The sequence below is a fragment of the Episyrphus balteatus genome, chromosome 3 (assembly GCF_945859705.1).
Source record: "Episyrphus balteatus chromosome 3, idEpiBalt1.1, whole genome shotgun sequence".
Lineage (NCBI taxonomy): Eukaryota > Metazoa > Arthropoda > Insecta > Diptera > Syrphidae > Episyrphus > Episyrphus balteatus.
This window is the reverse complement of record NC_079136.1, coordinates 32,514,598-32,540,325: the sequence shown is the minus strand read 5'-3', so window position 1 is coordinate 32,540,325 and position 25,728 is coordinate 32,514,598. Positions and strand designations below refer to the sequence as shown.

General features: G+C 29.6%; 2 protein-coding genes across 2 annotated transcripts; one reads left to right on the top strand and one right to left on the bottom strand.

Moving 5' to 3' along the window:
• The first annotated feature begins 5,634 nt into the window (after nucleotides 1–5,634).
• On the top strand, nucleotides 5,635–18,613 carry LOC129913545 (glutathione-specific gamma-glutamylcyclotransferase 1). The gene is made up of 4 exons (XM_055992278.1): nucleotides 5,635–6,355; nucleotides 12,659–12,694; nucleotides 17,732–17,810; nucleotides 17,873–18,613. The coding sequence occupies exons 1-4, from the start codon at nucleotides 6,113–6,115 to the stop codon at nucleotides 18,307–18,309; spliced, it is 795 nt and encodes a 264-aa protein (XP_055848253.1). The 5' UTR covers nucleotides 5,635–6,112; the 3' UTR covers nucleotides 18,310–18,613.
• Nucleotides 18,614–18,647: 34 nt separating this feature from the next.
• LOC129913543 (26S proteasome non-ATPase regulatory subunit 13) lies at nucleotides 18,648–23,946 on the bottom strand. The gene is made up of 7 exons (XM_055992276.1): nucleotides 23,792–23,946; nucleotides 23,578–23,691; nucleotides 23,334–23,469; nucleotides 22,981–23,283; nucleotides 22,831–22,922; nucleotides 22,498–22,762; nucleotides 18,648–18,881 (listed from the first exon to the last, which is right to left on the bottom strand). Exons 1-7 carry the CDS (start codon nucleotides 23,896–23,898, stop codon nucleotides 18,753–18,755), a joined length of 1,146 nt encoding a protein of 381 aa, XP_055848251.1. The 5' UTR covers nucleotides 23,899–23,946; the 3' UTR covers nucleotides 18,648–18,752.
• Between the last annotated feature and the right edge of the window lie 1,782 nt (nucleotides 23,947–25,728).

Sequence of the window (25,728 nt, the reverse complement as noted above, 5' to 3'; positions counted from 1 at the left end):
CTGACATGTTTCATTTCATCTCAGCATCAAATCTACAAAACGACAAAATTACGTTTGCAGACTTAAAAAAAAAGTTTAAACAAAATTATTTTTCGTCGGAAATAGGGCTTATGATGTTGTTGAAAAAAAATATATTTTTTTAAAAGCTTTATGTTGTTGAATTTACGAAGTTGTTTATTATCATGTTTTGATTTGTGCGGTCTATTTTTTTGTTTTACATTTCACTAGCACAAGCCATCGGCATCGCAGACGAAACATACACGTTTTTGCCCTACAGTATGATTAAAAATTATTCGTCTAGTGTAGCTTTTTTTATTGGAACACTAATATGAACAGTGTTTATATTTTTATATAATTTTTTTTAGTTGCAGTTATAATTTTTTGATTTCGTGAATTAAAAAAAAAATAAATTCATTTTCAATGACATGAAAGAAATCAACTCAGGTCATTTTCGAACGAGGGTTTATATTTCTACGTGTTCAATTAATTCATGCCTAATCAGCAATTCAAGTGACGCTGAATCGACATATTTAGTGTCATAAGCGAATGACCACTGTTCGTGTCATCAGTGAAATATGATATTTTTATTTAGCTCACCTCTTAGCTGTTTTAGGAGTGACGTATGTTTTTTATAATATACATACATATTTCCGTAATAAAAATGAGATACAAGGCATGATTTAAGACTTCAATAATTTATTTAACAATTTAGTAATGTGTATAGGTTAAGAGTTGAAAAATAGGTTATGTAAGTTACATTTGATTTTGATGCATGTGTTATCTGCCAGACAGACAGATCAGGAGGGTTGATTATATCACACAGCATTGCCAGGTTTGGCGGTAAATACTCAACATTTTTTTCAAACCGATATGATGCAATGCAATTGAAGTTATTTGTGAATTATGGGTTTCAAATCTAGATTGAATTATTATTTAGAAGAATATTACAACCAAATGTAATTAATCATATCACTTTTTGTATATTTAAAATTTAAGTACAAAAACAAAGTCACATATTAATTCACTTATCCGTTTTAAAATAAATTATAAAATGCATGACTTGGTCCCACGTACTTGCTCTTATGTTAAAATTTGCTAAGAAGCTTTTTATGTTACGATACGTAAAAAAATATTTTTTTAATTTAATTTTATAAGAAAAAAAAATATAAAAATATAAAATTTCATTTTAAAATAACACAAAAAAATCTTTCAAAATGGTCTTTACCTCCAATCTTAACATGTGATATAATTTTTCTTGTAACAAAGAATTTTAAGAAAAAAAAAATGAAAACCATTACAAAAAATAAGTTTTTCATAAATATAAAATTTTGAAATATTTAAATTTAAATATTAAAAAAACTGTATTTCATTAAAAAGAGAAATTAATCGACACATAAAACAAAAGTTTCAAAAAAAAAATTGGTCCGTTTCCAAAAAAATTGATTTTTCCAAAAAAAATATTTGATTTATTTTTAAGTCCAAATTTGGTTCTTTTGTTTTTAGTCTTGAAATTAAGATCGCTAATACACTATTGCATAAATATTTTCATTATAATCATTTGAATCGTTTACGAGGAAGTCAGAAATAAAAAAAAGGTTCTATAACAAGTACCCCGGTTATAGACGGTTCAAAAAATATTTTTTTACTTTGAAAATTCGACCTTATTTTACAAATTACACACAATTTTTTATCAAAGATGTTAGGTCCGTTTTTTGAGAAAAACAAGTTTGTTTTTCATTTTTGGTTTTATGGCAGACACTGTTAATTTTGGTACAAAAAATAATGTTTCATCTTCGCCTCTAGGAATTCACACAAAATTTATACATAACTACCACTACCAGTGGTCTATTTCACCAAATACAATTAACAATCACAAATTTGTATTTGTACTTTTTTTTAACAAATTTGTAACTTTGTGTATGTATTTAAAAGTTGGTGAAACAGAATCTTCCAATTATTTTACATTTTTTGTGAAAAAGTACTTGTAAATTGTAAAGAAAATCATTTGAGCAGTTTAGGCTACATAATACATAGTTCTAGGTATGTAGATACAGACTGACAGATAGACAAACAGAGATAGAATTGCAAGACCTACTTTTTTTTGCATTCTCTATCATTCGAATCCTAAACTTTAATGTTGCTATAGTACCTTAATCGCAAGTAAAATGAACATTTGTTGTACTAAACGCAGTCAATAAATAGAAATAGATAAATACAAATGTTTTTGAAAAGAATAAATTCGCCAGTTGTGTGTATTTAATATATCTAATTTAACACAGTTGTTTTCTGAATTTTTAAAATTTTATATTCATTTTTGCTGGGCTACAAACAATTGAAAAAATTCATCAAATTTTCGAAATCGAAAAATCTCGAAATCAAAAGAAACTAAATGTAAAAATATGAAAGGAATTTTTTCGTTTGTCACACGGTTAAAAATTTTGGTGTAGATTGATTCTACGAAAATTTGGGTGTGAGGCAACACCAAAATTCCAAAAATGTTGTTAAAAATAACCTACGACAGAATTTTTAACCGTGCAATATTTCAATAAAATATAACACTAGGGCCTAGTGTTCAAAGCCTAGTGACTAGGCTTTGAAAAATAGGTGAGGTGAACAAACCAAATTAAATTTATTCAGAAATGATAAAGCCCAATCAATGATGAGTTGAGTGTGAGGTATCTCAGAAAAAAGGATTAGGTCCTATTCGGGCTATGAAAAAAAGAACCTGAGGCAGAAACAAATAAAAAATAAAGTTTGAGAACGTATTGATTTCACGAAATCAGGCTTAGGTTTTGAGGCTCAAAGATCCCATATTCATGCTACCTACATATTCGTTTTTCAAAAATGTGTCTTTTGGTATTGTAAGATGTGGCCCTTGAGTTCAAATATTTTGTTTTCGGTATGAAGTCAATATGTGAAACTGAGAAAGGTGCACCTCCCAAAACTTATTCACTAATTCTGCACGTACCTACATTTTCTTTAAAGATCCTAGTTAATCTTTAGATATCATGAATCAAAAAAAGTTTTTGTTTTTAGTTCAAAAACTTTCATCAAAATCAGAGCTGTTTGGCCGGTTTGCAAATAATTTTCTTTTAGTCCAGTAATTTTAGGTTTTATCTGCGGAAAAATTCCTACTGGGCTGAATTTTGGTATACAGCTTAATGACGGCTTTGTTATGAAGATGTGAAAAATCGACATTGATATCGTGTCCGCGTTAAGAGTTATAGGGGTCAAAAGGTCACAAAAATTGGGTTTTCACGATTTTCAGCAAAACGGTAAGTCTTATCAAAAAATATTCAATGCAAGAATTGTAGACCAGATTATTATATATAAAAAGTGTCATGACACTTTTTTTCCTAAGACCCACCGTTTCTTAGGTATAACGATTCAAAAAGTTGAAGTTTAGTTGTAATCGTCATAATCCTATTCCTGAAAAAAAAACTCCTAACTGAAAAGTTCCTGAAATTTCATTATTTTTGTAGCTTGAATTTCGTTCCTCAACTGTTAAGAATATGGGGAAACCAAAAAAAAATGGAAATTTTCGCCATTTTTCCGATTGGGGCCCTTCTCCCGAAACCATTTCCCTGGGAATTTTTGTTTAGAATATGTCTGAAAATATACAGGGTGTGCAATAGAGAATGGACAACCCTAAAACGGCTTATAGCTACACTTATGATTGTTCTAAAAACAGATAGAAAAAAGTTCTGTCGCAACCAGTTCATAAAATAGATATGGACTTTTTTTCGTTCAGTGTATTTTAAATTTTATCATCTTATGTTTTCGTTCACTACAACCACGAATGAATGAATTTTATTTATTTCTTTTTTTATAATTTTCTACAATAATTGGATGAGTATATAAACACTTTAAAAATTTCATAGCTATTGCACATTTTCGTAAAAAAAATTTTGAAATCTGTTTCTTGATGCAAAATGTAAAAAAAGTATTTTATGAAAAATTTTAAACACCTGTGGTATAAAATAAATCTATAGAAACCTAGGTGGCCAACTTTCTTAAAAATATTCTGGTATAAGGAGAATATTTTTAAGAAAGATGGCCACCTAGGTTTCTATAGATTTATTGTATACCACAGGTGTTTAAAATTTTTCATAAAATACTTTTTTTACATTTTGCATCAAAAAACAGATTTCAAAATTTTTTTTACGAAAATGTGCAATAGCTATGAAATTTTTAAAGTGTTTATATACTCATCCAATTATTGTAGAAAATTATAAAAAAAGAAATAAATAAAATTCATTCATTCGTGGTTGTAGTGAACGAAAACATAAGATGATAAAATTTAAAATACACTGAACGAAAAAAAGTCCATATCTATTTTATGAACTGGTTGCGACAGAACTTTTTTCTATCTGTTTTTAGAACAATCATAAGTGTAGCTATAAGCCGTTTTAGGGTTGTCCATTCTCTATTGCACACCCTGTATATTTTCAGACATATTCTAAACAAAAATTCCCAGGGAAATGGTTTCGGGAGAAGGGCCCCAATCGGAAAAATGGCGAAAATTTCCATTTTTTTTGGTTTCCCCATATTCTTAACAGTTGAGGGACGAAATTCAAGCTACAAAAATAATGAAATTTCAGGAACTTTTCAGTTAGGAGTTTTTTTTCAGGAATAGGATTATGACGATTACAACTAAACTTCAACTTTTTGAATCGTTATACCTAAGAAACGGTGGGTCTTAGGAAAAAAAGTGTCATGACACTTTTTATATATAATAATCTGGTCTACAATTCTTGCATTGAATATTTTTTGATAAGACTTACCGTTTTGCTGAAAATCGTGAAAAACCAATTTTTGTGACCTTTTGACCCCTATAACTCTTAACGCGGACACGATATCAATGTCGATTTTTCACATCTTCATAACAAAGCCGTCATTAAGCTGTATACCAAAATTCAGCCCAGTAGGAATTTTTCCGCAGATTGGGCTTAAAAATGACTAAAATGACTGGGCTATTTGTATACTTCACAAGTAAAATAAATTAGCTTGTCAATGTTTTTAAGCTTTGGTGACTATTTTTTCTAAAAACGACAAGATAGATATTTCAGCACGTGGAGCTATTTCGAATTTTTAAATTCGAAAAATGTCACATAGGTAAATTATGTCCAATTTTTTATTTTAAAAATATTTAAAAAAAGGAAAAAAAGTTATCCTTTTGTATACAATTCCTATAATATACAATTTAAAAAAAAGAAATAAATAAATCTTGTACAAGACTTTTTTAAATAGAAGCCTTAAAAAAATCAAAAACCATAAATTATGTTTTCTTTAAAATATTTTATTTTGACATCGACTGTAAATACGAGTATCACCCACCCCTATATAAAGGAACTTTTTAAACTGCTTATATTTTCTGTCACAGAGCATTATCTCCTACTAATGTAGCTACTCAAGTCGTTTATGTATATTTATTTTATTTATTTTTTTTTGCACACCGAACCGCTTTCATTCTCAATTAAGCTTTTCTGCTCGTGTTATTCTGAGTTTATATAAACAATTCTCAATTCATTCCACACAAAGATCGCTAAGCGAGTGGAACTTATAGCTAGAAAATAATAAATATTTCGGTCGATCGAATTGTATCTATACTGTACTCGAGTTGTGTCTAGAATTTCATTCTACAAAATATCTCTGTGTCTCGAAATAAATTAAATATAAACTCTTTGTTTTTGTTATATTTTTTTCAGAAACAAATAAAAATCTTTATTTAAAATCCATATGAAAAACAATAATTTTTAAAAATACAAACAAATATGAAGCCTTTGAAATTAACATCTGTGCATTAAAAAAATAATAAAATCACTCTCGAAAATAGTTGAAAAAAAAAATAATAAAATTTTAACAATGTCTTCCAAATTAACTAACGGTATGCGGTATTGAAAGCATCAATGTCTTGCAGCGGCAGCATAAAATTTATCAAAACATCTAAACGCGCCCGCAGATCTCAAAGAAGGCAAATAAATCTAAAAGAAATTTTTAGCTAACAAAAATTGATACAAAAAAAAATAATTTATTATCAGAAAAAAAAAATAACTTTCGAAAAATTTTTTAAAAAATTGAAAACAACAAAAAGTTTAAAAAATATATAAAAATGAATCAACCACCGATTAATTTTGAAGATTTATTTGCTAATGGCAATTTTTTGGACGAAAATCTCAATGAAATCAATGACGACATTGCTCATGGAAGTACACCTTCCATATGGGTATTTGGGTATGGATCCTTGTGCTGGAATCCTGGATTTGAGTACTCAAAGTGCATTACAGGATATATACGTGGATTCGTAAGAAGATTCTGGCAGGGAAATATCACACATCGGGGGACTCCCAATAAGGTTTGTATTTATTTTTTTAATTTAATTAATTAGTTTTTGTTGTCAGACAACGTGGCTTTGATTATAATTGTACTTTGGCAAGAGTTCATCAGAATGATAACGATTAAGTTTACTAAACAACTGTGTAAATATTTTATGTATTCATCTGTTTGACAGACTTTACACAAGACGTTAATTGAGTGCAGGATTGTAATGAAGAAATAAAAAATGGGCCGGCCATTTTATTTACAATTGAATCTACCTATTCCATGAAAACATATTTAACCGAAATCTCTGCAGTAGTTATCGAGATTATCAAGGTTTTAGGTCTTCTTTTTTGTTTTCTAATAAAATTAAATAGTTAGTTCTACCTTTCTTAGGAAAAAAAACATTGTTTTTTCTGTACTAAAATATTGTTGAATTTCAATAAACAATATGCTACAATTAATACTCCAGTTTACTATACCTACCAAAAAGCAAAAAAAAAACACAGTATCGGATGTTTAATTTGGTATAATCGCCCGATAATAATAATCAGCACAATCCAGACCTGGTTGAAGTGTTTTGTATATAAAATCGATAAGATGTTCAAAGTTCTTAGCAAATATAATATCTCAGTGGATTTGAAAATTAAACAAGTTGGTAGTAACTAGTTCGCGCAGATAATGAACTTTCTTTGTTATTTTTATTAACTATAAATTGTTTCTACTTCAAACCAAGACACAATGTTTTTTGCAGAGATTTAAAAAAGTCTTATTTTTCAGATGGTTTAATATGTTTATGGGTTTTCATTGTTCGAAAACAGATGCGAAAAAAAAAATGGTTTTATAAGATGTGGAATACGTATAACATCTGCGTCAGTTGGAATAATATTTGTTATTGTTTTGCATTATAATCAACTTGTTTTGCTTTTTTGTGTTCCTGAACAGACTTATTTATGAGTTATAGTGGCCTATTTAAAACATGCTACTCACAAAAATATAGGTTGTTTTTAATTTTTGTTATTGGACCTAAGACAATAAGATATACAAAAGGGATACTAAAGCTTGAACAAAGAATAGCTGTTTTGAAAATTGTATGACACATCGGTTCTTACTTGCAAATTTTTAAATACAAATAATCATTTTTAGCAAAAAAACAAAACCGACTTCCATGGATCAAAACTGGGTTTTATGGTTTTTAAAATAGTTCCTATGACAAAAAGTGAACGAAATTGAAATGGGACCACACTGCAGCCACCAGCTATCCAATACAAAAAGAATTAAAGCTGAAACACAATCACGCTTTGCCGTCGATTTTGACAACTGCGAAAAGTTCAACTATAGGAAATCTGTGTATCCTCAAAGCTGAAACACAATCACGCTTTGCCGTCGATTTTGACAACTGCGAAAAGTTCTACTATAGGAAATCTGTGTATCCTCACACAATGACGCTTTTCTTACGTACGCTTTTTTTGACAAACGTAAGGAAACGTAAGAAAGCGAGCAAAAGTTCAACCAGACTGAACTTTTGCTCGCTTTCTGACATTTAACAGACATAGTTACAGTCACCCACATTATTATTGCTCCAAATGTGAATAAAAAAAAATAAATTATTGCAAAACTATGTGTGTTTTTTAATTTCTCTATATAGATTTTGCACAAAAAAACGACATCGAGATATTTTAAATCAAAACAATTTACGTATTAAAAACAAAAAAATTTAATGATGTTTTGGACTGAGTTTTATTGTTAAAAACAATATATTTTGATTGGTTTTGTTTTTATAACTATAGGATTAAAGAATAAACAAATTTCTATGCATTTTTTAAACACATTAATATCCTTTTTCATTTTTCCACAATTAAATCAAGATAAAGACTTGGCCCAATAATTTTGTGAGTGACTGTGTTTTTTTTATTTGACAGCAGATTTTATTTTGCAATCAGCTGTTCAAAGTTAAAGTGACAGAAGCGCGATTTGAGGATTTCTCAACGTAACGCAACGAAGCGACGCCCTAAAGCGTGATTGTGTTTCAGCTTTTATGAAAATTGGTTCACTCAGTCCAAAGTTATGCGGTAACAAACATAAAAAAAAAAAAAAAAATACAGACGAATTGAATACCTCCTCCTTTTTGGAAGTCGGTAAAAATGCAGATAATTGTTATGGAGAAAGGATTTAGAACATTCCAATGAAAATTGTTAACCCGTTTTTTTTTTTTTTCTTGTAAACGATCCATAGAACCGTAGGTATTTTAGTTTTGAATTCTCCTTGAACTCTGAAATAATATTAAGATAAAATCTTCGGAAAGTTTCTTTTCCATTAATTCCAAATTTCAAGTTTTTTTTCAGAAAATAAAGTTGTGAGCTTTGCAACCGATAACTTTTTTTGTAATGACCCCTTTTTAATTGCGATATAGGTACTATATGTACATATATAAAGATATGCATTCGTACAAAAAAAAAAGTTGAGATAACATTTTTCCATGACATTACGATGGTAGACAATGCCAAAAAAGTGAGTCTCGGAAGTCCGTCTGTCGGTCTGTCAGTCTGTCTGTCTGTCTGTATAATGAGCTACAGCCTAAATGGATGGACCGATTAATGTCAAACTTGGTATGTAGTGTTATTTGGCGACTCTCCAGAGGGGTTTTTGGAATTAATTTTTGTGGACCAAAAATAACGGTACTTGTCATATACCGATTTTAGTAAAATTGAGATATCTCAAAAACGGCTCCAACGATTTTGTTTAAAAAATTTAAATGTTAGTTTTAAGCTAAGGTGTATCTTCTAATGAAAAATTTTTTTTTTGAAAATCATTATTAACGGTACCTGCCATAGAACCGTTTTTTTTTTTTCAAATCCGATTATCTCCGAAACTGCTTCTTGGATTTCAACGAAACTTTTTGTGAAGAAGCATTTATATAATTTAAATATAAACCAAAAATTAAATTTTAAAAAAAAGAATTTTTGGATTTTTAAAAAAATTTTGAAAATTTTTTTTTGAAAAATCAAATTTTCGAAAACGGGACATTGAATTTTTTTGAAATTTTGTTTTTAGATGTTGATTAGTGATTTCTACAAAATGGCATACCAATATTATTTTCAAACTTTTTTCCAAAAAATTATTTATAAAAAATTGTTTTTTTAAAAGACGGCTCTAACGATTTTGAAAATTTTTTTTCTAAAAATACACGTTATTATATCAATCAAAACTGCATACTTGTTTTGGAGGGCAATTCAATTTCAGATTTTATTTTATTTTTTTTTTTTAAACGAATTTTATTTTTTTTTTTTCAAATTTCTATATAAAAAGTCTTAAAAATTTAAGCAACTTTAACTCCAAGAGCAAGTTCGTGCGATCCAGTCGTGCATTTTATTTTTTCTTGTAAACGATCCATAGAACCGTAGGTAATTTAGTTTTGAATTCTCCTTGAACTCTGAAATAATATTAAGATAAAATCTTCGGAAAATTTCTTTTGCATTAATTCCAAATTTCAAGTTTTTTTTCAGAAAGTGAAGTTGTGAGCTTTGCAACCAATAACTCTTTGTGTAATGACCCCTTTTTTCTATAACAATCAGTTTTCTCAGATTTATCAATGTTTTGTATTTTCTCAATCAAAAAATTATATACAATACAATTTTGTGAAAAGAATTGAGCACGCAAACTCTGAGAAGATTTCAATATCTTCTCAGAGTTTTGCTAATTCAAATGTTTTAATTTTTGAGTTAAATATTTTGGTATAGTAATTATAAATTTAAATAAATGCACTTAAATATTTTTTGTATGTAAGTTCTATACAAGAAAAAATATATTTTAAAGTGAGATACAGTTCTCTCCAAATTACGTATTTAAATAAAAGGAAAACAAATAATTAAAACACAACGACAGCACTTTAATTCTAGGTTCATAATTATGCATTTCTATTTTGATTAATTTTGAAATTAAACTAAGTGTTAGCATGCTATGTTTCTCAAAACAAAACAAACAAAAAAATTCCATAGTTTTTTTTTTTTTTGAATTTTGGATAACAGAGAACTTTAAAATATGGATCATTGGAATAAAAAATAATATTTTAGGCCCATTTGCTCATACTAGTCATAAATTCTCATCTTAGCTAGGTCGAACATAACTCTTGTGTTTTACTTAGTTTATTCTAAGTTGCTAAAAAATATTTATGTTTAACCTAGCAATGATTTACTTTCATGATATAAATCGCTGAGAACTTCAAATTCAAAAGTCAAATCAATAGAAACGTCAAATAATTTAAATAGATTTTGAGCAATTTAGCAATTAATATACAACAATATCGTTAAATTTTCAAGTTTGTGTCTTTATCTTGCGGAATAAAAGTATAAAAAAGTATATTTGAGCCAAAAATAAGTGTTAATTGGTTAAACAAAAATTATTCGTGTGTGTGTGTAAATGTGCTGGTGTGTCAAAATTAGTCAATGAAATATGACAGCAAAATAGTGCCTCATACAAAAAACTGTGGTGTAAATTGTACCATCTGTGGATGGTTTAAGTTAATGAATGTAAGTTTATTTTTATTAAATTGATAATAATTCATGTCCTTTGTACTACCGACATCAATTTTTGAGCGACATTCTTGCTTTTTTCATAAAATAAAAGTGCCTAGGTAGAACATAACAGCTTAAGTTCTACTATTTCTTCCCCCTAAGTTATGTTAAACTTAGAGGAATTTATGACACAGTTTGAAGTTCGTGCAAACCGTAATGTAGAACTTAAGGGTTTATGTTTCACATAAATATTTAAGACTCGTTTCAGCAAATGGGCCTTAGTATTTTAAATTTCGGAAACCTAATTTTAGCAACTATTATGTCGTTTTCGATTGGTTTCACTCAAGAATTCACTCATTCTGAAATCGAATGGAACAGGTCAAGACCCTTCCACTTAATTCTGTTTTTTTGTTTTGTGTTTGTGAAATTTCAAATGTCAAATATTGATATTATTTTTTTTTTTTCAAACGAAAAAATTATAAAAATTATAAATCTGAAGACGACGGGAGAAGAAAATGGTATAAAAAATTATTCCAATGCATTAAGGTACCCATTTAAATCTTATTATTAATTTTAATTAATTTAATTTAATTTAAATTTTTGAATGACAACAAAAAACGAATGATTGAGTATTTTTTTGTTGACATTTTAGTTTTCATGGTTTAGTGCTTCTGATTTTAAATCGAGAAGAGAATTTCTCTTCTGAGAAGCGTTCTGTCTGTCAGTTTTGTGCGAATAAAACACTTTCAGAAGGCTTCTGAATCATTCCGGATGCTTCCGGAGAGCCAATCGAAAACGCCATTAAATTATTACTCTAAAGCTAGAACTACATCGAAACACAAAGTCAAAAAAAGTATAAAAAGTAAACAAAAGTACAAAATAACGACAACAATTTTATTGATGTGACTTTTAAAAATCAAAATTATTTTTAAAATTAGAAACTTTTTTGTACTTTTTTCACTTTGTGTTTCTAGGTAGTTCAGACTTAAGGCTCAATTTATTCACTTTACATTAAATTTAATGTCTCCATTAAAAATTAGAAAACTGTCAAAACGCATACAAATTTTAAAATTTCCACTTTCTAATGGCGGCTTTAAATTTAATGGAAAGTGAATAAATCGCGTCTAAGTCGAAAAACAGTTTTAGTTTTGTATAAAACTAATTCAAATTATTTTGTTTTTCTTTTTCTGACTTTAATTTTTGCAGTTGATAAGGATTGGCAAAGAAAACACTGTTAATTCTATTCTTTTTTCAATAACAACTTTTGGAATTTGTTTATCTACTTCTTTTTTGTTTGAATGTAGCAAATATGTATTTTTCGTAAGCACTTCTTGTAGGTAGGTTTGGAGAACTGACTGCCAAACAAAAACAATATTTATTTAAATAACATGTAAATAACCATTTAATTTTGTCACTACCTCAGGCCCGTAGTCACGATTTCGTTTAAGAGGGGGCTTGCCTCAAAATCTATTCAAGAATTTTTCAAAATGAACTTAAACTACCCGTTTAGGTCTTAATTTCAAAATAAATATTTCATTTCTTTGGCAAAAAAATAAGGTTTATAAAGGATTCAATGATATGTTTAATTTTCTTTAACGGCCATTAATTAAAAATACAAATAATATCCAATATATTTGGATATATCCATACTTTGCTATGTTCTTTTGTATCCTTCAAAAATCTTGGACATTTTTTGTACTTAATCAATAAAATGTTTAATTGATTACTTTTCTCCATACAGAATTAAACAAAATTTTACTCATCAAATAATAAAATTATAGTGGAATAATGTTTGACAATTTTTCTTTTTTTTTTTTCTATTTCAGCCAGGAAGAGTGGCAACACTGATGGAAGACAAAGAGGTGAGTACTTAATTTTCAAGGAATAAAATGTAAACATTGCCTCGAAAAGTTCATTGGTTCTTTTGTTTATATAACAGTAGGTAGTGATAAAAGTACTTTTTTTTATTTCAACACAATGTGTGTGACACAATTTTCTTTGTTTACTCCTCCACTTTGAAAATATATTCCTTGTTACCATTTTCCACAAAATAATATACACATGCATATAAACAGATTTACAGATATATCAAAATAGAGATAATAAAAGTAATGTGTCTTGACCATTTTTATTTATTTTAATTTTATTTTTGTCAGCACATTCTTTGTATGTTCTTTTATTTTATTTTGCTTTCATTTTTTTTTTCAACTTGTTTTTAAAGTCATCTCCGCTTTGTGATATGAACATTTCTTAGGAGCGTGTTTTGAAATGATATTCAAAACATTAGATAATGATATTTATATATTTCTTATTCAGGTGGTAGCCATCCATATATTTATTTAAATTCGTGTTTATAAACATTGTCTGCAAATGTACTACATACATTTTTCATCTATTCTTGGCACATTAAAATGTTTGCACCTTTTATTTCTTAATAAAGCTTAGCGCGTGTGGGAAATAATAAAATATAATTATAATTGCCACTGAATTTGAAAGATAAAATAATTTATCTATTTTTTTCTGCCTACTTTTTTTGAAATAAAAAAATTGTATTGTACCTATATTTTTGGACCCAGTTTTCTGTTTTTGTCTAAAAACAAATTAAAGCATTAAAGTTTAAAAACTAAATTAGTACTTATTTACATACAATTTTGAAAAAAAATAGTTTTAAATTTTGTTTTCCAGTTTTTTTTTCTTCAAAATTTTGATTTTGAGAATTAATTTTTTTTTTTTATTATTATATTATTTAAAATTTGAATAAAATACGAGGGGGAAAGGGTATCAATGAACAAAGTCTCCGAGAAGAAATTTTTTTGTCACTATCTTCAAAATCCTCCAAAATATCCACATACCAAAGAATTTTTTTTTATAAAATTTTTGTGGTCATTGATTGTAATTATTTTATATTGATCAAAAAGTTAATTTGAAAGAAATGTTGAATAATTCGTGTGTACAATAAATATACCTTTTCACTAGTGTGGTCCAAAAAATATTTGTTTCTATTTTCGGTCGGGCCACCCGCTAAATTTGTTCCACTAAGTCAGCTATTACATGAAGCCTTAAGAGGCTTGACTCTTTTTTCGAATTTTCTTTTGATAATCATTCTGTGAGGCACGTACTATTACACGATGCCTCTTGAGTCAAAGACTCAAATTTGACATTTCTTTTTTGCTTTCAGTATTGTTGTTGTTGTATTCCACCAAGAAGCAAAAAGAAATGAAAGGGAATGTTGAAAAAAGAATGAGTGGAAAAAGAAACGTCAAAAAAGAGTCTCGGAATTTTGGCCCACGACTCTCCGGTCGGATATTTTTTTATTTTACCTTCTTTTTTTTTTGCACTCATTGGTTTTGAAAAGAGGCGCGCCTCTTGAGGCTTCATGTAATAGCTGACTTATCTATAACATTAACGTTGTGGAAATTCAATTCGCTGTCTTAAGCGCAAGAGAGTGCTAGTAACAGTTCAATTTTTAGGTTTTGTAGGTACCTAATCTTGATTTTTTTTTTTTTTTTTTGAAAAAAAAAAATATTTTATTTAAGTTTCACTTGTCTTTATAAAACATATAAAATATTTTTGTTTTTCGATAAAAAGTGAAAATAAAATAATAAACGTCTGTGTACTAGGTACCTGTTGACGAAATTTAGTTTAAAGTGGCTCCAGAAATTATCATTTCGATATTTTTTCAGAATTAGTACAACAACCACAACTTTCAAGCCATTTTTAACTTAAAAAAAAAAAAACAAAACAACAAAAATATTTTTTTTTTTACTTTTTTCCAAAAAAAATAAAATTTTTCTATATCGATCAGCACCCCTTTCTATATAAGATAGGAGGCTGAAAATTCAACAGTATGATACCAATAGTACATATATGGAACCAAACAAGGGGGTGGCCCAACGTTTATTTGAAAATTTTATTTTTCGCATACACATTTCTCATGACACATTTTATATTTCAAAAAAGTGTAATCCGAGTAAAAACAAAATACCTACAATCTTAATACTTGATCCATTTCAACTTGAGCTATTTAAAGATTCATGAAACACTTAACTATAAAACAATAAAAAAATTATTCTGTCTACCTGTTGCCATGAACCAGTTCAGATAGCACTTATCATCAGAGACCGAGTTTGGAAACAACAAATTCTCCAAATACATACATAAATTATAAGTCATTACACACCTACTATTGTACAAAATATTTGTATTTTGTTTACCTCTTCTTTAACATCTTCTTTGCTAAAAAAAAAAAAAACAACCAAGTCGTCTACCTATAGCGATAAGGATAAAATCAACGAGTAAATTATAAATTCGTTGTACCTACAGCTATGGACAAAGAAATAGCACACTTTTGATTTTTCTTACAAAAATTGGATTTATTTGGGACCTTTTAACTTATATATTATAATTTTTATATCAGGGCATGCATTAGCTTATGGGGATTCATAAAATTAATAATTATAAATTATTTCGTTTCAATTCAATTTTTAAAAATTATAATTTGTAGAGAATACCCATTTTTCTTGTGGACAAAGAAATAGCACACATTCCGAAAATCATAAAAATAATCATTTCTATAAGAAAAAATTCTTACAATTTCCAATAAATTCAATACTACTTAGTTAGTAACTTGTTAGTAGACCACAGTTTTTCAAAGTTCCTTCGCACCTCTTTGGTTAACTTTCAACTCACGTCTGGTATCTACTTTGTGGAGTACGGTACCACACTTCTTTGATTCTGGCCCAAAGATCGTTTGAATTTTCGAATTTTCTTTCCCCAAGCTTAACCTTGACACCAATTTATAAATTTTCTATGGGGTTAAGATCGTGAATTTGAGATGGCTAGGTGCAAACATCGATTTTTTCGTCCGAAAACCTATCTTGTACTATTTTTGATGCATGTTTGGGCCATTATCATGTATGAATATCTTATTACCTGGCGATAAATATGGTTCTTTGGTATTCTAATGTAATATTAAGACAAAAGAATTTATCAATTCTGCCATCCACCTAACCAATGGGTCCTTACCATGCCAGGAAAATGCGCCCCAGGCCATCAAATCCTATCCTCCTAGTTTCATCGTCTTGAGATAATACTTTGGCTTGTCCTTTTAACATTTAGTGCGATGGACAAATGTTTTGTCATCGGTTCCAATGCGGTTAACCTTAATTTCATCACTCCAAAAGACTCTCATTCAAAACTGCATGCTTTTATTCAGATGTTTTTTAGCTAATGTTAGGTGATCTTTCATGTGTCTTTTTATATCATTGGATTTTTCTTGCTTACCTGTCTATACAACTCAGCATCATTAAGTATCCTTCTTAAAAGTCTGCTTGATACTTTTTACGACGAATTCTATATTTACTTCGGGCAAAATCGTGCGAGATGACTTAAAAGGCCCACATTTGCCTTTCTTTGTGATCGCTCTATCCACTCATATGGAAGTTTTGCGGGGAAGAAGTTAACGCAATTTAATTTCAGAGTTTAAATTTCTATTTGCTCTTTCTAAATAAATGGCTTTATCCATTATTTATTCGAAAAATTTAGAGTTTAAGCTAATTGAGAAGGATTTTTCCCTTGGCTATGAAGATCGAAAGTAATTCTCAATTTTTTCGCAGTTTAATATTTTTTTCTGCCTATTTTTTTTTCAAAAATACTTGTTAATTAAATAGTAGCAATAAAATAAATGCATTTTCGTCTACAACTTTTGAACGCGGAATAAAAATTTAACGGTTAAACCAATGTGTGCTATTTCTGTGTCCACTAGCAAAAGAGACAGAAAAAGCATCATATTGCTAGTGCAAATAAATATAGAAAATAACGGTACTTTTAAGATATTTTTGTCTCCATTACTTTATTTCGACAATATACCAAAAGAAAGAAATATATAAAAAGCATTCCTAATATCTAAAATTCGATTCGCATGATTTTTCTCAATAGTGTGCTATTTATCTGTCCATGGCTGTATATGCCTACATCCGTAGGTATAAAATATTATCATAAGTGATATTGAACTTATTCAGGTAAATAAATAAAACCTTAAAAATGACTGTCAATCCAACAGATTTTGAAACGTTTCCATTTTATTCTCGGAATTGCATTTTTGCTCCAATTTTGTCTTACCTGAAAGTCTTCAGCTTATTTTTTTTATTTCCTACATTCCATATTCCATTCTTTCAAATGAGCTAAAATCGTAAAAGTCTCTTCAACTTCGTACAAGGAATCATCAAACATTACCAATATCCTCATGAGTTTTTTTCTTGATCTTTTCGATCAAAAACATTACAATCAAAATTCATCCCCCTGCTGTAGAAAAAATTCAAAAAGTTCGGTGTTGTATCTTCTGAAGTAAGCCCCATTCTGTATGTTCCAACAAACATTTGTCGATATCTAATCTATCTGGCACATTTCCAAGAACACCAAACGCATTTATTCAGATCGAAATCCTCCCAATAGCGATTTGGAGAGTTTCCCTGGAATATAGGCGTAATATTGCGCCCTTATACTTTCTATCCTAGGCCCGGGGACTTTCCCCAGGGTCAAATGAAGAAAATTACAATTGTACTTTTCTAAAGAGCTACCAGGAGCTCGTATGTAACCCCGAGAGACAAGCCTAGAAGACACAAGTAACCACCGCCACTGACAGTGAATTTCATTTCTATATAAACAGACACATGGTTGAAAAAAAATCTGTGAATTATAAAGAATGAACAAAAAATATTTATAAATAATCACAAGGGGATGATTAGATTAGTAGTTTTTATGATTATTTGTGTGCTTTGTTAGATGAATTAATTTTTTAATATTTTTTTTTTCAATGAATGAAGTGATCGAGTAAAGTAATTTTTTTAATAAAATGATGAAAGAGAAACCAGACTAAATACAATTTTTTTTTCTTGCAGGGTATTACATGGGGCTGTGCATACAAAATAACCGGTGAGACTGCTTTAGATTATCTCAAACAAAGAGAATGTACCCTAGGTAAGCAGTTTAAACGTTTTTCTTTCGTCACAATTATTTAACCCATTAGTTTGTTCCTTCAGGAGGCTATATAACTGTCGATACAAAATTCTATCCTCGGGTAGCATCATACGATACAATATTCACTGGAGAAGCCATCCAAGTGGTTGTCTACATTGCCACCGATCAAAATTGCCACTGGATGGGTGAGAATTGTCTGAAACAGGTAGCTCGAGAAATTGTCAATGCCGAAGGTCCAAGTGGACATAATATCGAATATGTTTTGCGATTGGCCAAATTTATGCATCAAGAAATTCCCGATGCTGAAGATGAGCATTTGTTTACATTGGAGAAGTATGTAAGAGAATTAATTGCCGAAAAGGAAATACCTTTGATATCTGTGATGGGTGTTGACCCGGCGAGAATACGAAGAGATTCGCATGAAGATATTAAGAAACCACCAACATTTGAATATACATCGCGAATACCTGAAAGAAAGTTGCGCTGCTTGAACATTTAAACAAAACAGAAAAAAAAAATATCTATATATCTGCTGTTTTTGTTTTTTGTTGTTGTAATTATTATCTAAATACTAAAGAACCATAACTGTAATTATTACATTTTAGCTTTTGATATTTATTTTGTTGTTTTAATTTTTAATACAAAAAAAAATTAGTTTTTTCGCTGATATCGCATAAGTTTTTTTTTGTAAATTAATAAAAAAAAAAAATAAAATATATCATACTAACTTTTATACAAAAAGAAAGAAAGAATGAAAAGAAGAAGAAAAGATATGAATAAAAATAATGAAGAAGACAATATTATTACATTTTTTGTATTTATTTATTTTTATTTTTTTTTTTTTTGTAATTTGTTTCGAATGCAAATTGGCTTACAGTATTTTTTCTTTTTATATAATTTTTGTTTAAAAAAAATTTATGGGACAAATGAAAATGGATTTAATTAATTCGTAAGTATATCTGCAGCTCGCAGTTCCATTAGTTTTTCCATTGAAGTAATCGATTGCATCCAAACGTCTAATGTTGTTGCCATATTCGCAATCTGTTTTCGGTCGAGAACTCGTGGTTGCACCTGCGAAATAAAAAACAAAAAAAATAAAAATTATTACTATTTATAAGAATATTGTTTTTAAGCACTTTTGTAAACGATTCAAATATTTAATTTTTTCGGGCGACTTCTTTTTAACCGATTAACATTTTCTAGTAAGCACAATTAAAAAAAAAACACAAGTAAACTTTTGAAATAGTTGCATTTTTGTAAAAAAAAATTATCCTCGATTTTGGAAAGGTATTTTAATATTCGAATACTTTTTTCTGGTGAAGGGCCTTTTTCACAGGAAACTACATCAGCATCAAAAAGTGCGGCCTATTTGACTTCCCGAAAACTCTACTTTACTGATCTTAACAACTCTCCATTTTCTTTAACGGAGATGGCAAAACAGCTCAATATTTAACTTTAATGAGTGCCGTGATTCCAGGCATTTTTAAAGCGTATGTACTCGCAACATAAATACCCATCTTTCTCGACAAGGCAAACGTAGTTGTGCACATCGCTTAGGAAACATATCTAACGCAAGATTTGTAAATTGGTTTATGTCTAATAACTAGACCTTGTCTAAATGATAAATATGCCTAAAAATCCAGCGTATCTACTTTCAAAAGTTTCGGCTCCAGTTGTTGCAAGGAAGAGAAAACAATTTTACATGCTCGCCTGTATCAAACCATAAGAACCTTCAAGCCAAGCTCTATAAACCAGCTGCATTGCATATTTCTGAAGATAAAAATTGTTAAACCACGGTATAAATATCTACAGCCTTGGCCAAAAGTACATATAAGGCACCCAAAAAAAAATGCTTTTTTGAATACTGGAAGCGCGGATTTGTTTTATCTTCTATTTTTTTTTTTTTGGCTGAAATTAGTCGTTATGCACGTGGGTGTATTAAATATATACAACTTTAACAATAATTTATCCGTTGGTTCTCATATTGTTTGAATGTGGTTTTGGGCCGATTTCACTATTTTTTTCACTAATTTTTTAAATAAGTCGGGAAGAATGAAACCCCAAGTCTTAATTCCACTGTATTAAGGAAATGATGCTTCTCCTTCAGCAGCAAATTTCTTTGGAATATATTGTTGCAAAAAACAGGTAGAAGGATTTGAACACAAGTAGTTTTTCATCAACGCACTCTCACTATATCTCAAGGGAAATTCCTGTAACTTCTTGTGTTCAGGTGAATGAGACTATGACGGTAGCATTATACTAAAGCATTACGACTAATTTCAGCCAAACAAAAAATGGAAGATGAAACAAATCCGCGCTTCCAGTATTCAAAAAAGCTTTTTGGGGTGCCTTATACTTTTGGCCAAGGTTGTATGTGAAACGGCATAACTCCGGGTGAGAAATTCGAGCAAGTGGCAACTTATAAAACATCATACAAAATCGCAATTTTAAATACCTATTTTCTTCGACTTTTGTATGTATCAGATACTTTAATTTGCGATCAGCTTTTCTCTTCAACAAAGAACTTGGTCTACCTACAGACAACAACATCAGCGCTGAAATCAAACGGAGAATTAGTCTACTTGGGGTTGAAAGGCAATTGAACAACAAAGCCCTCCCTCGAGCAACTAAGGTGTTCCTATATAAGACTCTTATAATCCCAGCCCTGCTATATTGTGCAGAGGCATGGAAAGGCGAATGAAAACTCCTTGGATTTTTTCAAGGGAAACTGGAAGCAGCTGACCCAAACCCACAATCGATTGCAGAAAAAAAAAACTTTTATATTTGATACTAAATCTTCAAATATTTATAGATTCATGTTCAAAATCTCATGACTTCTCATCTGTTTTCGTTGAAATAAAAAAAAAAGCGATGGCACAGCTGGGATTCGAACTCCAACACATTTTTATATTTTTTGTTGAATTCATATTCTCATATACGAAATAAATTAGTGTCTCAGGAAAATTGAATTGTATTTTTTTTTTTATACTCGACAACATTTTTCAAATCGAGTCTCTGGATAACTGGAAGAAAACAGTGGAATGTATCTGTAGCTTAAAAAAATTGCTGTAGTGCAAAATGTCATTAAAATCACTCAATGTGTAGTAAAAGTCGTCTACAAAGCTCGTTTTGCCTGTGGTTCGATAGATCTTAGGAAATGTTGAAGTTTGCTCAACTTGTACTACACACCAAGCTACAGCTGCAGGTTCAACTACCAATTGTATCGCAGTACATTATTTTTGCATCTTTCAATTTTGACAAGGCCACGATCTACAGCGACAGCTTCACCATTGCACAGTGGTTCCGTAGTAGGCCATAGGCCGAAATATCGATGTCAATATAATGACGTCATTTTTCGTTATATTTTTTATAAAAAGCCTATTCTTTAAGATAGCATAACAGACATTTTGAGAAAATAACGGAACTTTTCATATCGACCATGAAAAGTTGTCGAAAAAAGTCTGATTTCAATGCTTTATTTTTGGTCCCGAATCAACTTAAACTTTTAAGTGTACTTTTCGGTTAAAATTATTTTTAAAGTTTTTTTTTTGTTATGGAACTTAAAGTTGAAGGTATGTACTTTATTTAAAGAGTTTACAATTCTATTTTATTTAAAATTTTCAATAAAAAACAGACTAGAAAAGGACAGGTTCAAATTCCATACTTTTGTTTTTCTTGTTTTTCTTCTCACTTTACCGAAACTTTTAACTATGTTGTCATCAATATAAATACATGATTCATATACATAAATTTTCTCTAGCACGAGTAGTTTCTTAAACAATTGAATCTGTCTGCGAATAAGTGCGACGGGCTACGACTGACTCTTTCACACTCATTGTTTCAATTTTACCCATATTTCTCATATTTAAAACCTTTTCAAATTTTTTTTTTTTTTTTTTTAGTTTTTATGTTTTCCTTAAGTTTTTGCACATATTTTTATATAAATTTATGATATTAAGCAAGCTTTAAATCTGAAATGTAACATAAAAATAATTTAAAAAAATAACTTATCATTCGTTTGTACATTTTGTTATTAAATATAACAAGATTTCTTTATAAGACAATTGTTTTTAAATTAATTCATTTTTTATTGCTAAAAAAATATATTCTCACATATATTCAAGTATATTTTGTTGCTATCCTAACTATAATCCCCTATGGCCGCCCTTCTTAGAAACCGGTACCACTGTGGCATTGTATTGAGCCATTAATTTTTAATTGACTTGGCGGTACGTGGTAATAGTCAAATTCGCGAAGAGGATATCAAGGGCATCTTATCGAATATTGAAATTCACACAAACAATGCTAATTTATAATATGGAGAGAAGGGTGAAAATCCAGAGAATTGTGAAATTTTTACAGCGAATCGGTTTCCTGTCGTAACCTTAATAGAGTTTGTTGTGAGTTCGAAATCGATAAATCTTTTCTCATTCAGACTCTCGGAGATTCAACCAATAGTTCCATTTCGAAGTAAAGTTTGAAAATTAAGTTCCAATGAGGAGACGAGATGAATACAAAACCCGATTTGACTAGACTATTCATGAAAGGAATGTGAGTGTGACCAATGAAGACTTCAAATTCGATAATTGAGAATTGTAAATCAACCTTAATCAACTCTTAATTTCAGTTATCAAACGCCCAGTAAAACAATAACTGTGGATAGATATTTCAATAAAATTAAACTTACCCAAGACATATTAACTACTCCTGCAACTTCATCAATTTCTCCACGAACTAGTCCCTGTGCTAAAGCCTTCATTACCAAAAGTTCAACTTCTTTGATTGGTAATTGAGTTTCTTTTGCAATGTCTTCAAAAGAAATCGCTCTTTGTATAGCCGATCGTTTGAATGTCATTTCCATTAAACACAATAAAGAGATTTTTTGACGAAGTTTAATCTCCTTATCAGCCAAGTCTGGAATTTTACTCCAAACTGGTTTCATTGAATTGAATCTATAAAAGAATACATTTAAGATAAAAAATACGAGTTCTTTAAAGAAAACAGAAAAAGGGAATTATACTTTTCAATGTCACCAAAATTGAATGCTTTAAGAAGTTCCACGACCCATTCATTTTCAGTTCCTTTAAGTGATTCCAAAATGGGATGAGCAAGCTTAGGGAAAAGGGGGAAATAAAATCGATACTTAAACTATTTGGAGAATTATATTTACAAGTTCTCCAATATTGTAGACTCCATCACCCAAAAGAGCAGCCAATCCCAGAAAGAAAGCCTGTTGAGCCCATTCCTCTTTGGGATAATTTTCTAGAGAACATCCCAAGAACTGCAGACCACAACGATAATAATCACTGTGTTGGCCAACACGTCCATAATATTGAGAAGCTAAAAGATAGTACTTTCCATGAACTGGAGTAACATTTCCAGCTTCTTCGAGAACTTCTCTCAGTTCCTCGATGATCTTTTTAGTTGCTTCCAAATCTTTAAGGTTTGTCAGATAGATATTACCTTGAAGAACCTAAAAACAAGGCTTAACTCAAAGTTACCCAAATGATAGGGAATTCTTACCTGAATATACCAAATAGCTTCATCGCAGATTTTGACTTTGTCTTTGAGTTTTTCTAAAAATGCAATTGCTTCTTTTTTATCTGCAATATGCTCAACAACAACTTCTAGCATTTCAACCAAGCCATAAGGATTGATTCTTGAATGGAAAATAATACAAAGAAATTTTTGATGCATCATCATCTTTTTTTTTTTTTTTTGTTGGGGATTGGGGAAAAGACAAATTTTTGGTTAAGTTTATACTTACTTCATTTCAAACGACGATATGAAGTTCTGATACAATTGTAATAGTGAATCCTCATCCTGGAGAGATTCATGACGAATAAATTTAATCAATTTGATTGTAAGTTCATTCCAAAGTCTTTAATAGGCAAAGTTTGAGGAAAAAAAGAATAGGTAAGTGACCGGTGTTAACAATTTAATTTATTTAAATTTTATATATTTTTAAAGAAGAAACTTACTTTTCATTATAAAGATCTTCAATTGTTGTCCATTCGGATGCTAATTCTTTATTTGTAGTTTTCTTTTGAGTTGATAAATATGTGGAAACATTTGCGTTGGACGCCATCGTGATGACTTTCGTAAAAAAGTTGATTCTGCTTTTTTTTCTTTTTTGTTCGCAAAAAAAATGTTGACAGTTGGTGTCAAAAACTAAAACAGGTTGGTTTTCATGTGTGCAAGCTTTGTGAATTGTTAGGAGTGTAAGGTTTTTACACTTTGAGATTTACACATGACATTGACATACATGAGAAGAGATGAGGTCTCCACAGTTTGTAAAGCGAAAGAAAACCAGCACAAAGAAATCGGAAAAGAAAAATATCGTTTTGTCAGCTATTACATGAATCCTCAAGAGGAGCGCCTCTTTTCAAAACTAATGAGTGCAAAAGAGATAGAAGATCAAACAAAAAATTATCCGACCGGAGAGTCGTGGGCCAAAATTCTGAGACTCTTTTTTGACGTTTCTTTTTCCACTCTTTCTTTTTTCAACATTCCACTTCATTCTTTTTGCTTCTTAGTGGAATACAACAACAACAATACTTAAATCAAAAGAGAAATGTCAAATTTGAGTCTTTGACTCAAGAGGCATCGTGTAATTGAGAAGTTCGAACATTTGTCCCTGTCTTCTCTTTCTTTTTACAGTTACCATTTTGACGTTTTAAACTCGGCGAAAACCAAAACAAACCAGCAAAAACAAACCAAAAAATAAAAAAAGCAAAAAATACAGCATAGAAATATATTTTAAATTTAGTAATTTTTTCGATTTTTAGACACTAGATTTAGTTATAGTAGAACGTTTTTACCAAAAAAAAAACACTTAAAATCGATTTGTATGAGTTGTTTTTTTGCAATAAAACAGTTCTTTAAAATTGCGCGTGTCCTTGAAAAATTTGGTTTGTTTTGGTTTTCACCCGGTTTTGGAGATATTTTTTTTTTTATTTTCTTTTGTTCGTTTGGTACTGACAGATGAGCGAAATTCCGAATAGTACGCGCCTCACAGAATGATTATCAAAAGAAAATTAAAAAAAAAGAGTCAAGCCTCTTTAGGCTTCATGTATGTAATAGCTGACATATCGTGCCGCTAAAAATCGACTCATGAAAAGTCCCCATAAGACAAACTTTAAATAAAACTTATTCCTTGAAAATTTGGAATGATATAAAAATTATATTGAAATTATTTCGCTTTAAGCCTTAACTACATTGCATTGGCTCAAAAAGTGAAAAAGTACAAAAGTGAAAATTTTCAAACGCATTTTTGTATATTTTTTCGGCCTAAAAAATTAAAACAAATGATGCAGAAAGCTTATTTTTTGGTCTAATAAACAATTTGTATACTCTTTTTGACAAAACAATTGCGCTAGCCAGAAAAAATTGAAGTCTCCAAAGTCAGCAGCAGACATTTTTTTAAGACAAAAAAATACCATCGGATTATAGCAGAGTAAAAATAATAAAACTACAAATAAAAAAATTCAAGAAAAAACATCAGAAAATAAGTATAAAAGCAAAAAACAAAACAATTTTAATTTTGTTCAAGATTTCGCTAACGAAATTTTGTATGGAAAATTTCGTTTCGCATCAGCAACGTACTAGACTTGAAAAACGAAAAGCAAAACGAAATTTTCTGTTCATGATTTCGTTAACGAAATTTTTAATGGAAAATTTCTTTTCGCTTCAGCAGCGTACTAGACTTAACTTTACGATCAAACGTTAACGTTTTGACCATTGCTGTCTCTATTTAAGCCTAGTAAGCTGCTGATGCGAAACGAAATTTTCCATACAAAATTTCGTTAAAGAAATCTTGAACGAAATTAAATTTAAATTTAAAGGGTACAACTTGTATAACGTTCTCCTTTTTCGATGTCGTACAACCTTACTAATGTTTAACAGAAGCTTAAATGTA

Excerpts from the sequence above, each read along its gene's own strand:
- LOC129913545 (XM_055992278.1), top strand. The coding sequence starts at position 6,113 with ATGAATCAACCACCGATTAATTTTGAAGATTTATTTGCTAATGGCAAT. Across the intron at positions 6,356-12,658 it reads ATCGGGGGACTCCCAATAAG|CCAGGAAGAGTGGCAACACT; the intron begins GTTTGTATTTAT and ends TTTCTATTTCAG. Across the intron at positions 12,695-17,731 it reads CACTGATGGAAGACAAAGAG|GGTATTACATGGGGCTGTGC; the intron begins GTGAGTACTTAA and ends TTTTTCTTGCAG.
- LOC129913543 (XM_055992276.1), bottom strand. The coding sequence starts at position 23,898 with ATGGCGTCCAACGCAAATGTTTCCACATATTTATCAACTCAAAAGAAA. Across the intron at positions 23,470-23,577 it reads ATATCGTCGTTTGAAATGAA|AATCAATCCTTATGGCTTGG; the intron begins GTAAGTATAAAC and ends TTTCCATTCAAG. Across the intron at positions 22,923-22,980 it reads TCTACAATATTGGAGAACTT|CTTGCTCATCCCATTTTGGA; the intron begins GTAAATATAATT and ends CTTTTCCCTAAG.